General features: G+C 43.0%; 1 protein-coding gene across 10 annotated transcripts in view; it reads left to right on the top strand.

Moving 5' to 3' along the window:
- The window catches only part of MGA (MAX dimerization protein MGA), a 65,181-nt gene that overhangs the window by 4,605 nt on the left and 46,975 nt on the right, over positions 1-13,601 (top strand). For 7 of the 10 annotated variants that reach the window (XM_064512611.1, XM_064512607.1, XM_064512610.1 and 4 more), the window contains exons 1-3: positions 3,589-3,694; positions 6,621-6,745; positions 7,041-8,185. In XM_064512611.1, the coding sequence (XP_064368681.1) occupies positions 7,122-8,185 (1,064 nt within the window). In that variant the 5' untranslated portion in view covers positions 3,589-3,694; positions 6,621-6,745; positions 7,041-7,121. Of the gene's footprint in view, positions 1-3,582; positions 3,695-6,620; positions 6,746-7,040; positions 8,186-13,601 lie in introns of those variants that run through there. The other 3 variants (XM_026095825.2, XM_064512604.1, XM_064512605.1) reach the window with 3 other exon arrangements.

Here is a 13,601-nt window from a genome sequence, read left to right as displayed (position 1 = left end):
TATTAATGATTCTCCAAAGTAGCTAAAGAAAGTAGGTTTTTTATGTTAACTTTTTCTAGTTTTCACACTACACAACATTTTTGACTGTATTTGTTATTTTTAGCTAGTGGTTTGTGAACTGAAAGTCTCCTTTTTACTCCAGTAATGCTCCAGTAGTAATGCCTCTCAAAGTATATCATCTGATCAAAATGTCCTGTTGTAGCTCTATTTTGTAGGAGAGATCTTTATTCAAACTGAAAAGGGGATTGCTAACTAAAAATACAATCCTCACCTTTTTTGTGTTCTCCACAGGTTTTCAACTATGTCTGCAACTTATGTTGCTCTCCCACATATAGGTTTTCAGCAAAGCCTGGGCTGTATGACCCTCCAGCTGATGATCTGTTAATGACTCTTTCTTTGAGATAGGTTACAAATACTCATTTTTGAAGGATACAGCCTTTTGCTACAACTCTGCCTAGCAACTTTGTGGACTACTGGTTGACTCTTAAATTGCAGGCTGTAAGTTACTTGTATTGCTTAGACTTAGAATTTGCACTTTTTGCTTGCAGGCATTACTGAAGGAAGAAATTATAATTTACTGGATGCCATTGGGAAATAAAATTTGTAAAGACTGCAGGTCACATTTTCAGGGAATATGCAGGGAATATGTCTGAAAGAAGCATTTAGGGGAAAGAGGAAGTACTTCTAGGTAGTGAACTTCATTAGTTACTGTAAGGTAGCTCCACTGATCGTGAAGGGGGATACTCAGTGTGAAAGAGTTCATTTCTATGCTGCCAACTGGCGTCTAGTGCAAACAAGGGCATTAAACTGATATCTGTACAGATTAAAATGGAATGTAGCTCTTTATGTAGGTTTTCTTTTTAATTGGCTATGAACTGCTCAGAACTGGGTTATTTAAACTGGTGGTGATTCATGGAACTATAGAAAAATGTTGGTTGGGAAGAATCTCTGCAAGTAATCATCAGACTTCTTCCTCAAAGCAGGACTGACTTCAAAGTTAGATGAGACTGCTCTGCCGTCTACTGGTGAAGCTGCTCTGTTGATAAACCAGAGGTTCCACTTCTGCGCAGGCAAAATTTTCTACCTGACTTAGACGAAATGGAGGCACAATCCCCGGCAGTGTCTACTCTCTGGTGTTGCTTCTCCATCATCATTGGAACATGTGGCTCATGGGCTGCAACCATGGCACTTTCTGCCATTCGGTTTTACTCAGCTGCCCTTGGTGGTACTAGTAGTCCCCTTCTGGAAAACAAAAAATTTTTTCAACAAAAAAATTTGGCATCCAGAAGTAAGAAAGCTGAAAACTAGAAAAACTGTATCTTTTTGGAGAAAATGAGACAACACTCAGAATATACAAGGAAGGAGCAAAATTTAGAGAGGACTGCAGATGAAAAATGGGTTTCAGATATACTTACAGGATTCCTAATCTAGTTAAAGTAAACTAAAATGTTTTTGAGTTGAATTATAATAAAGTCTTTTAATTTATAACTAAATTGGAATGCTTTCTTGGTTCCTTTCTTTCCCTTACTTCCCATTTGCTCTATAAAAGCACTTGGCTGTTATCCACTGCTTACTAGATAAGAGCTTTTTCTTGTGCTAAGGTATTTTAGAAACTTGAGGGAGAATGGTCATAGGAAGCTGTTTCAAAGAATATCTGAACATGACCCGTAACCAAAAGAATAACATCTCTTTGATATTCGTTTCCTTCCCTCTAACTCCTCCTAACTTCTGTCCCCACTCCCAGATATGATGTTACACATTTGCTATGCCTCTGCCTCCGCCCCCACCAAACAATATCAAGTATACGACGCTAAAGCCTCCCTATCATGTCTATAAACTGCTAAAAGTGCCAAAATCAGTCTTACATGTCTTTCATACTTGGAGGATTTTATATTTAAGCAGCTTCTCTGTTCAGTGAAAGGGTTTAATCTTCGGTTTTGCCAGCCCGATTCCATTTTTCTAGTTAAAGGGGAAAATATTCCATGATTTTCTGCCACAGACATGCCTATGTTACTGTTTTGATGCATGTTTTTCACAAGTGTGAAAAGTGCTTTTTCTTTAATTAGGTGATTTTGGGATGATCTCCCATAGTGTAAGTTTCTGTTGCCAACAAACCTTCAAAGGAGTGCAGGCCTTTGTAAAACTGCTGGTTTTGCCAATTTTCTGCTTTGTAACACCAAAGACACCGCTGTGTTAGTTAAGCAGGGGAGCAGCCTTGGTGAAGTTACGGTTTATAGCAGAGTGCAGCTGGTACAAAATTCTAGACTGCTGGTGACTCTGGAGCTTGGTGTTGAGTTTGGTGCCTTGGCTTTTGGCACCACTCTGTGAATGTCTGTCCTTTGAAAGAGGATGTAGTATTGTAAAATAAATAAGCCTCACAGTAAAAGGGGGTAATCAAACTGGTGTTTATCTGCGACCATACTGCATTTTGATTTTCATTAATATTCACAATTCGGTTTTACTGGGCCTATTCTCAGAAGTACCTGGTTTACAAAATGTAATAGTAATTCCCTTAACATGTGTAAAGGACTGCCAGTGTAGGGATGGCTTGGAACAATATTTGGTTAGATGCTGAATACAGGGAAACTTTAAGTCTTAGACTATGTTAAAGAGGCAAACTAGATAAGCCAAGTTTTGTTAACATGGCATGGCATGATGATCTTTCTTCAGCCCTCGGGTAACTTAGGGCATGGATTGACAAGTTTGTATCAGCTGTGTGAAGGTCACGTGGCTCCTGTTAAACTGTGGTGTTGTAGGGTCAAATTCTGACTTGTGCATTTGACTGCTCCTTGGAAACCTGTGCAGAGGAATGGAGACGGATGCGGTGCAGCCGTGTTCCGGGTGCAACTCTTGGGCTTTTGTCTCGTCTAAGTCACTTGCACTTGCGAGTGTGTCGCCGTTGCAGAAAAGAAAAATCGTGTTTTCTGAAAAAACAAGCAAATACAGATGCAGCTTCTGCCGCGGAGAGGGCTGCGCAAATGCTCCTCCTAGGTCCTGGGCCCGCCCGCGGCGGGGGGGTCCGTTAACGCCTCCCGAGGGCCGTTGCGCGCAGGCTGCGGGGGAGCCGGGGGCGTCCTGGGGCTGTAGGAGGGGGGCCCGCGCGCGCCGGGGCTGCCCAGCCGGGGCGGGGGCTCCGTGCGCATCCTGCCGGCGCCGCTGCACGGCCGTCGTGTGCCAGCGCGGGCGGCGTCCCCGCGGCCGGCGCGGCCCGGGCCACAGCCGTGAGGGGCGGCGCGGCCGAGCCTCCCCCCGCCGGGGGGAGCAATGCGAGCGGGCGCCTCGCCCGGTCGCGCCGGGCGGCCGCGGCAGGGGGCGGGGCCGCGGCGCCGCTGCTCGGAGCCCCGCGGGGCTTCGAAGGCGGCGGCGGCGGCAGCCGCGGGCCGTTTGCGCCGCCGTGGTGCGCGCGGCGCCGCGCAGCAACGCGCCCGCGCGCGTTCGAGAAGCTTCTGCGCGCGCGGCCCGCGCGGCGCGGCGCGGCGCGGGGTCGGGCGGCCGGGCCGGGCGCTCGGCGCGGGCACGTGACGGGCAGGCGGGAGGGAGGGAGGGAGGGGGGCGCCAGGTCACGGCGCGCTTGCGCGCGCTGCGGCGCGGTGACGTCAGCGCGGGTGCGCACGCACGTTGTCCCCAGCTGGCGGACACACGGTCCGTGTGAAGAGAAAGGAAGTGGGAGGCCCGCGCCTCGCCGCGCCGCACGGTAACTCCCGGGAGCGGGGGCGGCCGGGGCCGCCGCCGCCGCCTCCCCGTCTCGGCCGCGGTGCGCGCGACCTCCGCGCGCCTCTCCCGCGCTCCTGCCGCCGCCCCAGCTGCGAAAATTAACACCAGGTGCAGCCACGAGGCGAAGGGCCCCGCCACCGGCGGCGCCGGCGCGCGGGCCACTGCCCGGTGGCGGCGCGACGCGCCGCTTCGGGGCCGCCCCGCCGCGCCTGGCCCCGGCCCCGGCCCTTGCCCCTGCCCCTGCCCCTGCCCCGCGCGGGGCCGCCTCCGCCCGGCGGGATCCCATGTGTCCCGGCCGCTTCCCTCCGCCCCGGGCGGGCGCCGCCGCTCCCGGAAAGGCGCGGGCAGCTCCCGGTGGCGGCTGCCTGCCCGACCCCGGGGCTTCCGGCCGGGGCCGTCCCGAGGCGGGCGGGGGGGCGGTGAGAACGGCCAGCGCCGGGCTCGGCTCGCGGCCCTGGAGCCGCCCGCCCCGCGCGGGGAGGCGCCACCGCCCGCGGGCTGCCGGCGCCGCGGGGGCGGCGCGCCCGGGTGGCCCCGCCGGGGCGGGCGGTGGCGGCGGCGCCGCGGGCTTGAACGGCAGCGCCGCGCGCGGCGCTCGCTGCCATTGGGCGCCGCGCTCCCGTCGGCAACGCGGCGGCGGCAGCTGCGGCTCTTGGCGGGCTGCGGCCGCGCTTGGGCGCGTCCTGGGTCTTCTCGCACGGGCGCCGAGACTGTTCCGCCGCCGGCGGTGCCCGGTGGCGGCCGCCCCGCTGCCGCAGCAACCTGCGCGTGCGGCCGCGCCGGCGCGCAGTGGGCGCCGAAATCACGGTCTTGTCCGCAGGAGATTCTCTTGCAAGCGAGTCTTCCGCATCTGGTCATTTTCCTGGCTTTTTTGCATCTCCCAGTGCGACTTCAAACACTTTTGCCCGGTTTGTTGTTAAATGTCAGTTTTAAAATTTAGTGCCATAGCCTGTATATGGATAGATAGGTGAAATATTTTTTGAAGTTGACTAGAATGTCTTCAAATACACGCACTTGCCTTGAAATAGTGGAGCAGAGACTCTATGCCATAATAAAATAGGTTATCATATGTGACCAAGCGTAATAAAATGAGTGAGATTTTTCTTGTAATAGGCTATATTAGTGCCAAGATAGTGTAGCTTTTGGTTTTTTGTGCCATAGTTGCACGTAATCACATTGTAATGACAGTCACCTTAGACTTGCTTGGTACTATGAGCATTGCTTATGGTACAAGTAGCTAAAATAGTTCAATGTAAGAACTTTCAGCGTTGGAAAACAAACAGACTCGGCAGCTCTTCATGCACATGTAATTTTTGCTGAATGCAGGATTTTTTTTTCCCACCCTGAATTTATTTCTGGAGTTTGTAAATTCTGCCTGAAATAGTTTAAAGTTACAGGCTTTCTGCATATCTTAAACTGTTGATTTGAAATCATCTTGATAGTGTTTTTCCTTAATGAGCACGTAGAATTTTGTTGTATATTGTACAGAATTAATGTGAACAGTATGTTTTTTGTATAGACATGCTATATGTGTGTATATAGGGATGGTAAGTTGGTGGAAAATCACATACGACTTATTTGGAATGTATTTTCCTTCTCTCCATTTCACAGTTCTGTGATTTTAATAAAGCTTTGCATTTCTATTGCGTTTTTATAGATAAACATTAAAAAGCTTTTTTGGGATACCTTTCTGTTTTGCAGTGCTTTGTACAGGAGTTCATATAGCTCTTTTGAAAAAGCAGGGCAACATTCTTAAAATAGAAAATACAAAGCTAGTTTGGAACAGCTAATTCAATTTGTATTCCATACTCCTTGAAATTTGAATATGTGGAAAAAATATTTTTTTCTCATTAGAATAAAACTGAAAACTGTATCTTCTGACTTTGCAGGTCTCAAAACCTGTAGATAGCCTTTTCTTCTCGATTTAATTTTTACACAAAGTTCTAAAATGCAAGGTTTAAAGTGTAGAACTACGTCTTTCATATTTACTAGTTGTCAAGAACATTTACCATGGAATGTAAATTCTTCACCTCCTGAGTTTTTGAGGTCATTTCCCATATACATATGGGAGCTAGTTTACATAGAGAAGAGCTTCCTCCTACAGTAATTCAGTTCTAACAAAATAAATACCACTAATTGAATACCTAATTCACTTAAAGCTTGGGCATATGAGTTAATTAGAATATGGTCGCTTTTAAGCAACAGACTGCTGGTGATTCTTTTAACTGTTGTCCCAGGTTCCTGCTGCCTTCCAACTACACACTTACATAGTGTTTACGGAATAATTTTTTTTGTCAGTGCTGCATTTCACATGTGGTAAGGTTAAATTAAAAACATGTGAATGTGGGATTGGCATTCTTGTCAGCTACTTAAAAGCATGCAAGCACGCACTTTCAAATTTTACATTGAGAAATGTACAGACTGTTTAAGAATGAAGTTGTTTATGATCTCCTGTAAGGATGTTGACATAATAGTTACCTGTGGGGTAGATGCACAATATTGGAATTGTGTATATGCAGACAAAGGTAACTTTTTTTTTTCCAGTTCCCTAAATAGTGATAAGGCTAATGATGACAGTACAAATGTTTTCTGATTTCACATACATTATTTCCATAATTCAGAAGATAGAGGTAGTTAAGGTTGCCTGCTGCTTTCCGTTCAAGCATTTAATCTTAGCTGCTTGGGTTTTTGGGCGATTGGTTTGTTTTTTCCCAAGGCTTACCCATTTGAATGATTTTTTTTCTCTTCTGTTCTTTGTCTCTGCCTTGGGCTGAGTTTGTAGAAGATCTTTAAGTTATGTGGGGGAATCCCAGAGAAATCCCAACCACAAAAACTTAGTCATTCTCAGCAAAGAAACTGAGAGGAAAAGGTTTTAATTATCTTTTCTTCTCCCTTTTCATTTTCAGAAATTCTGGCTCTCTGGGACCTATTTCTTTTTGGCAGGAGCAGATGACTTCTGTTTTTGTGTTAGAGGCGTGCCATTTGCTCTTCCGAAAACTTGCACGTTTTGCCAAATGCTGATGTTTCCTAAGTAAGTGACCTGAAAAGTTGAGACAGTATCAGAACAAGGAGCACTATGATGTATCAAGTAAAGCAGGAATACAGGGTTTAAAGGTGTCATAGCCCATGCGTCTGTAAGGCCTGAGTTATATACACATAGGCAACCTTGATTTGGTATCTCCTAATTGTGCTTCATTTTATAGTACTGATTGTCTTTTAAATATTTTTAATGTGGAAAAATATTAAAAGGTTTTTTCTTGAGACCTAATTATTTTTCTAGAGAGCCTGTATTTGAATAATTTTAACTTGGTTTTTCTTTTTTTCAGAATGGTGAACACAAGTAGGAGATTATCGGAAGAACTGTATAAAATTTTCCTTTGATTTAAGAGCTTGTAAGAGTGGTCATCATGGAGAAACAGCAGATTGTCTTGGGTAACCGGGATGGTGGGACTGTTTCAGGTGCAGCACCTGCATTTTTTGTCATCTTGAAACAACAGCAGGGAAATGGTAAAGCTGACCAAGGAATCCTAGTAGCAAACCGTGATGCTTGTGCTCTTGCCAGTAGCGTATCAACTCCAGTAAAATCCAAAGTCAAGACCTGCCTCCCTGCTGACTGCATCTCAGGGGGCATCACTGTTACCCTAGATAACAACAGTATGTGGAACGAATTCTACCACCGCAACACAGAGATGGTTCTGACGAAGCAGGGGAGGCGCATGTTCCCATACTGCCGATACTGGATTACAGGTCTGGATGCCAGTCAGAAGTACATCCTAGTCATGGACATATCCCCCGTGGACAATCACCGATACAAGTGGAACGGCCGCTGGTGGGAGCCCAGCGGGAAGGCAGAACCGCATGTTCTAGGGCGAGTGTTTATTCATCCAGAATCACCTTCCACTGGCCAGTACTGGATGCACCAGCCAGTATCCTTCTACAAACTCAAACTTACCAACAATACACTGGACCAGGAGGGTCATATAATCTTGCATTCTATGCACCGCTATCTGCCCCGACTTCACTTGGTGCCTGCAGACAAAGCCACAGAAGTCATTCAGCTCAATGGCCCCGATGTGCATACTTTCACCTTTCCACAGACAGAGTTCTTTGCAGTTACAGCCTACCAGAACATCCAGATTACCCAGCTGAAAATAGATTACAACCCTTTTGCTAAAGGATTCAGAGATGATGGGTTGAACAGTCGACCTCAGCGTGATGTGAAACAAAAGAGTAACTTGGAATTGGAAGGGGGTAGCGTTTCCAGCTCTCCCAGCCATCGTGGTCGCCCAGCTGAAGTTGATGCATTGAATTTGCATCCGAGAAGTTTAGATTCTTCATTCATTGTTCAGAATCCATCAGATATTGATTTGGAGAAAGAATCCTTTAATGCAGAAAGGGACTTCCTGGGTTTCCTGGACACTGACCTGTCTTCGGGTGATCTGCCAAAGCTAAAACAAGAAGTTTCTGAAAGGTGAGATAATCTTTTGGCACAAAGATTGATTGAGTGGGTATTTGGTAAAACATCAAATAATGGGGTGCTCAGTAGGCAGTTTTATAGCTCAAGTTTGCTTGACCTGAAATGACAGAACACAGAATATTATTAAAAGCTTCTCTTTGCTTAAACAGTTATCTGTCAATCTGGACTTTTTTAATGCTTCCAAGGAGTGTAAGTGGTAGATACTGTAATTTTTCCTGTGTTGCTTTGACTGCATTTGTAAAGAAGTATTGAGAGACTGCTGTTAACCCTAATAGTGTTTTAGAAGACTACATGTAATTATTAGTAGTTTTAAATAGAACGTGTTTTAGTTATCAGAACATTGCTTTTCTTTTTAGGGTTCCTTACCACTGCAGTATGCTGTTTCTATTTCTTTCATTTTCTGTAGTGAGTGGGTAAAGATGTGTGGCATGTATGAGTACTGGGTTGGGTATGCATTGGGTTGGGTATGCATAGAGTACTACAAGGCAATTGTAACTGGCAGCATGTCGCTGTTTTGTCAATAATGGGTTGTGTGAATTCTTTTATTCCATAGGTGAGTATGAGGTAGCCTGTCTGTCTGTAATCGGTTGCCTCATGTTTGCTGTGAGGTAAGAGAATGTGCACCCAGGAAAGTACTGCAGAATAGTTGCTGCGCTGTTACTTTTGGACCCTACTTTGCTCTGCGGCAATCTTATGCCCACATACTTATCCAGTCCTGAACATCCTATTCATTTCACACAAGTAGTAGTAAAGCAGCCTGGTGTATATTGAGAACATTGAACCTCTTGTTTTTTTGCTAATGTCAGTGAATGTTTTTGTTGGTCAAGTCTGTCCAGACCTGTTATTTTACTGCACTTTCATATAGTTTCTGAAATCTAAGCAACAGAACAGAGCAGATTTATTGCATAGTTAATCTGTATCAAGAGATGTTAGAAATATTTTGAAGTGGTTTGAAAAAATAAGGTTTCTCTCCTATGTTTTTTCATGTCTAGGAATACTAAGATGTAATCTGAAAAAGATTCAGTAAAAAAAAGCAGCCTTATGTAGATCAGTGCAGCAAGAGGTGATTTAACTGCTGGTAACCCATTCACCAGTGTGACTAGGATCACACGGAATAATGCCAGTGGTGTAATTAGAGGTCAGTTCTTAAAAAATGTTGCACTTATGACATAATTGTATAGTCTATTTCAAAGACGGTACTTCATTCACTGCATTTTAGAGAGGATAGGTTGCTTGTTTTTTCTCCTTGCAGAAAACATCTGGCCTATTATTTTCCCTATTCTGTAAGACTTCTTTGAGTTTAGTTATAGTAATTCTCAAGAATACTAGAATTGCTTTGGGATGTGTCCTCAACTTTCCTTTGCAGTATTTCCCAGTGTTAACATGTTAGAAAGAAGAATGTCTTCTAAACTTATGATATTCTCCAAAAAAATTTTGTAAGGCTCTTTAAGACTAAAAATAAACTCAGAGAGGAAGAGTTTTTTTTTTTAGTTCTAAAGACTACAACATGGAGAAGAGTTTAATTAACTCTGAATATTGCCAGTAAAACTCTGAAAATAATAACCATTGAAAGATTTTACTGAAAATTTTTTCTTAAAAGTGTTTTTTTTTTCTTTTTTTCCACCCTTCCTTGGAGTCAGCTACAGTTGAAACAGTTTTAATTCTGCAATAGAGTGGATATTAAAAATAGAAAGTTAATTGGCTTTCAGTCTTTAGCTGGCTATGTTTTGCCGAGGTTTTGAATGCATATTTTTCTTGGCTGTAATAATGCCCTATGTAATCTTAGGCAGCATTAGTCTATTTTGATCTGAACTGCCCAAGAATACAACAAATCTTTAGGTAATCTTAAGTCCCTAACCCTTGTAAAGTTTTGATACGGGTGTTGTCATCCATTTTGTTCCCCAAAAGAGAACCATTGAGACAAATTATTTGAAGAGCTTTTCAAACTGAACAGCTGGGGGTTTTTTTTGTTGTTCTTTTGGGGTTTTTTTTTTTCAGTTCCCTTCTTTCCCGAAGGACAAAAAGCATGGTGCTGAAAGTGCAGATATTTTCAGCTGCTTTGGAATGAATTACTCACTTTTAAAAAAGTCTTTTTAAGGACTCAAGGGCCTTTTTTAAGAACAGATTATATAAATTGGCAGACTTCATTTCTTCTTGTCCACAGCATAACAGCTGCCTGTCTTCTGATGAACTACATGTTACCCCAGTCCTAGAATTACCTCCAGCCTTGTCTAGCTTCTTGTTTTATGTTACTGTAATCTATGTGTAAAAGTCAGATTTCGTACTTGGAAGCAGAAGAATTGATTTCATCCAAGAAATGGCAGAACTTTCTTTTCTCTCTTTTTATGTGCTGGAGTTCTTCAGGACGTTAGTTCTCCATTTCCCTACAGATCTCTTCACTATGTTTTCACACCATACAATTGAGATCCATTCATACATATGTCAACCTTTGAAGGACAATGTTGGGCAAGCTGCATTTATCAAAATAGAGATTAAGCATATTAATGAAAATGAAGCAATTCTTTGTCACAGGCAAGATCTCACCAATAGTTGAAGGCACTATCTTGCTTTTATGCAGGGTAGTGATTTCTGCTGAGTGTAGATTTTGGCAAGAGTCAGAAGTTGGGAGATGCTGGCTCTTGGATAATGCTCTCGGAAGGTTTTGGCTCTGGAGCTCCTAGTGCTGCAATGTGTGGTATTTCCCACTGATGCTGCATTTTGCAGATCTGTGATGTAGACAGTTGCCTTTCTGAGACTGGGACAATGTAAGAGATTGCATATACCAGTGAATAATTTTACTCTTACTTTGAGTTATTAGTGCACTTTGGAAACAAAATATTACTTCATACAAGGTTGTGCGGATTCGTGTTTTTGGTGACTGGTTGTATATTCAACTGAATCAAGTGTTTTCTAAGAAAAATGCATTTTTGTTTTGAATTGTGGACACTTATAAGTGAATATATTTGCATAGAGCCATTCAGTTGTTGGGGGCACGGAGGGAACCCCAAACAAAATTTACTGACTCTTAAGCCTACAGGCTACTGTACCATCTTCCCTTTCTAGAATTTTTTGAATTTCTTAATTCAAAAATACATATGCATTTTTTTTAATGCTTCCTTCCCTTGTGTTATTTTTCTAACTTAGTTGTTTTGTGTTCAGTCTAACAGTTTACTTTTCTTCTCTCTTTGCCTTCGTTTTGGAAGAGCTCTATACTTACCATCCTTGAATCTTCAACCACAGAGACTGATAGGTTATTTCTTAAGGAAACCAGATGTGTGTTCAATAGGTAGTGTATTTTAAAGTGATCTACCTAGAAAAAAAGGTGTATCTCAGTGCTTTTGATATGTGATAATTATTTGTAGTCTTAAGAGGCAGCTGACCAGTTTTTAATTTGATAAAATGCAAGAAAACTATTTCTACGCTTTTATTATACTATTGTGAGAAACCAGATAATACATTACTTGAGTTGTAAGGAGATTTGTGTAAATATGAACATTGTCCCATCAGGTAAAGAAAGAACTATTTAACAAGACATTCTCTCACCATTTTTAGGTGAGCTCAAATTAAGCAGAGGATTTTGAGAGCATTCATCCTGTGGTGTACAGGAAGATGTGTTTCTGTGACTGCTTATGTTGCAAATAATTAGTGCGCTTCACAAAATTAGGCCAAATGAAATTACTTATATGTTAAAAAGAAAATTTATTTTTTATGAAAAGTTGATTATCCAGTGTGAATTTAAAATCTACAAAAATGCCACTCAGCATTTTGTGCAAATACGATCTTCTCATGCATACACATACATGCATGATACCTCACTCTTGTCACCCTCTCACCAATGGTTACAATATGCAGAGTAAAATAACATCAGCGTCTAGGAATTTCATTTGTACAGTAGAACTCCTTTGTTTTGAGTACTGTACAGATCCCTGATAGAAAGGTATTGCTTAGCTTGAGTAGTAAATCTTGCAACCAATAAAGCAAAATGGCTAGAGAAATCCAGGGTTCTAGACTCATCCAGTTGGAAACAACAGAACTCGGATGAGAAACATATTCCAAGCCAGCAAGCTCATTAAGATTTTTTTTCTCTTTATTTTAAAGAATTTTAAGGTAGAGGAGCAGGTGAATCATACCTTCTTAAAAGCATTCTCTTTAATTCTAGATCTGATATACTAAATGAACCTCTAGGTGTAACGTAACAGGATTTTGACTTTTGCCCAGAACCTCTAAATGGATCAGCTTAGACCTTCTCTTACAATAAGCTCACTGAAGAAGCAAGATAGATTTGTGGGTTTTTTTAATCTTGCATTTGACTTTTTTAATTAAATGAAGGCTAGAATTTTTTTAATAGAAAACTCAGTGATCAGAGAAGACAACAGGCGTTTAAAAAACAGGACCTGTACACAACTCTCCTGCTGCCAGCTGTTTTCCTTGCAAGGCAGGTTTTTGCTCCAAGCTTAATTCTAGTTACTCACTGTTCTTTTGAATTGCAGCAGATTTTCTGCATTGGTCCTGTCCTGTTCCTAGGAATTTTTTTATGTAAGTGTGTAAATCTGTGTCTTGACTGTCTGCTCTCTGTTTTACATTTTGCTCTTCGTTCATGAGCTGCGGTCTCCCAGCTCCGTTTTGTAACCTTTTTGTGCCCCATATTCTGTGGCATCTCCAGGCATTTCTCCCTTAAGCATGCCCTCAGTGTATGTGAGGCAGAAATAACCTCGTCCTCCTTCTCTTCCTGCCCCTCCTCCCCATGCAAAGAGAATATCGGAATACTGTCTTTAGTAAAGAAGCTCTAACTATTGTTTTCTGAGGTTCATTGTGGATAAGAGTTTGTGTTTTCGTATCTCAGCTGTGTTTCCTCTAATGACTAGGTGCCAGCTTCTGATGTTCTTCACAACTGATGACTGCAGTTTTTTGACTGATTTCTCTGCTACTTGAAGCAGCCTATTATCTGGGAGTGTAACTGGTTGCACAGTTAGTCTGTAGTGTATAATGGATAGTATGTTAAATTCTGGTTATGTTAGTCTTCAGACTAAGTGGAAAATGGAGCATAATTCAATAGGATACTAACATACTGTAAGTGTTAGAACAGCAGTTATGTTTAAGAATTGTCTTTGTGAGGCTTCAGGATGAATTAATTAAAATTTTAGTTAAATCATGTAAATTGAAGTGCTTTAAGCACTCATTCGGCCTCCTCTTGGCCAGTACAGTGGCTTTACAAAGATGACTTAAAGAGACAGAGCAAACTGAGGCCACTTGTGGGCATTTAATATGTCATAACTTAGCATGAGTTCATGCTAAGCCTCACATAGAGCAACTGCAAATGTCATTCTGATACTACTAGGAAAGGAAATAGTGCTACTGCCTTCAGATAAGAAATTGCATTGTTTTCACTGATGACAAATGTAGTTTTTGA

The sequence above is a fragment of the Dromaius novaehollandiae genome, chromosome 5, assembly GCF_036370855.1.
Source record: "Dromaius novaehollandiae isolate bDroNov1 chromosome 5, bDroNov1.hap1, whole genome shotgun sequence".
NCBI classification, from domain to species: Eukaryota; Metazoa; Chordata; class Aves; order Casuariiformes; family Dromaiidae; genus Dromaius; species Dromaius novaehollandiae.
Note: the sequence above shows the minus strand (reverse complement) of the source record. Positions and strands in the feature narration are given on the sequence as shown.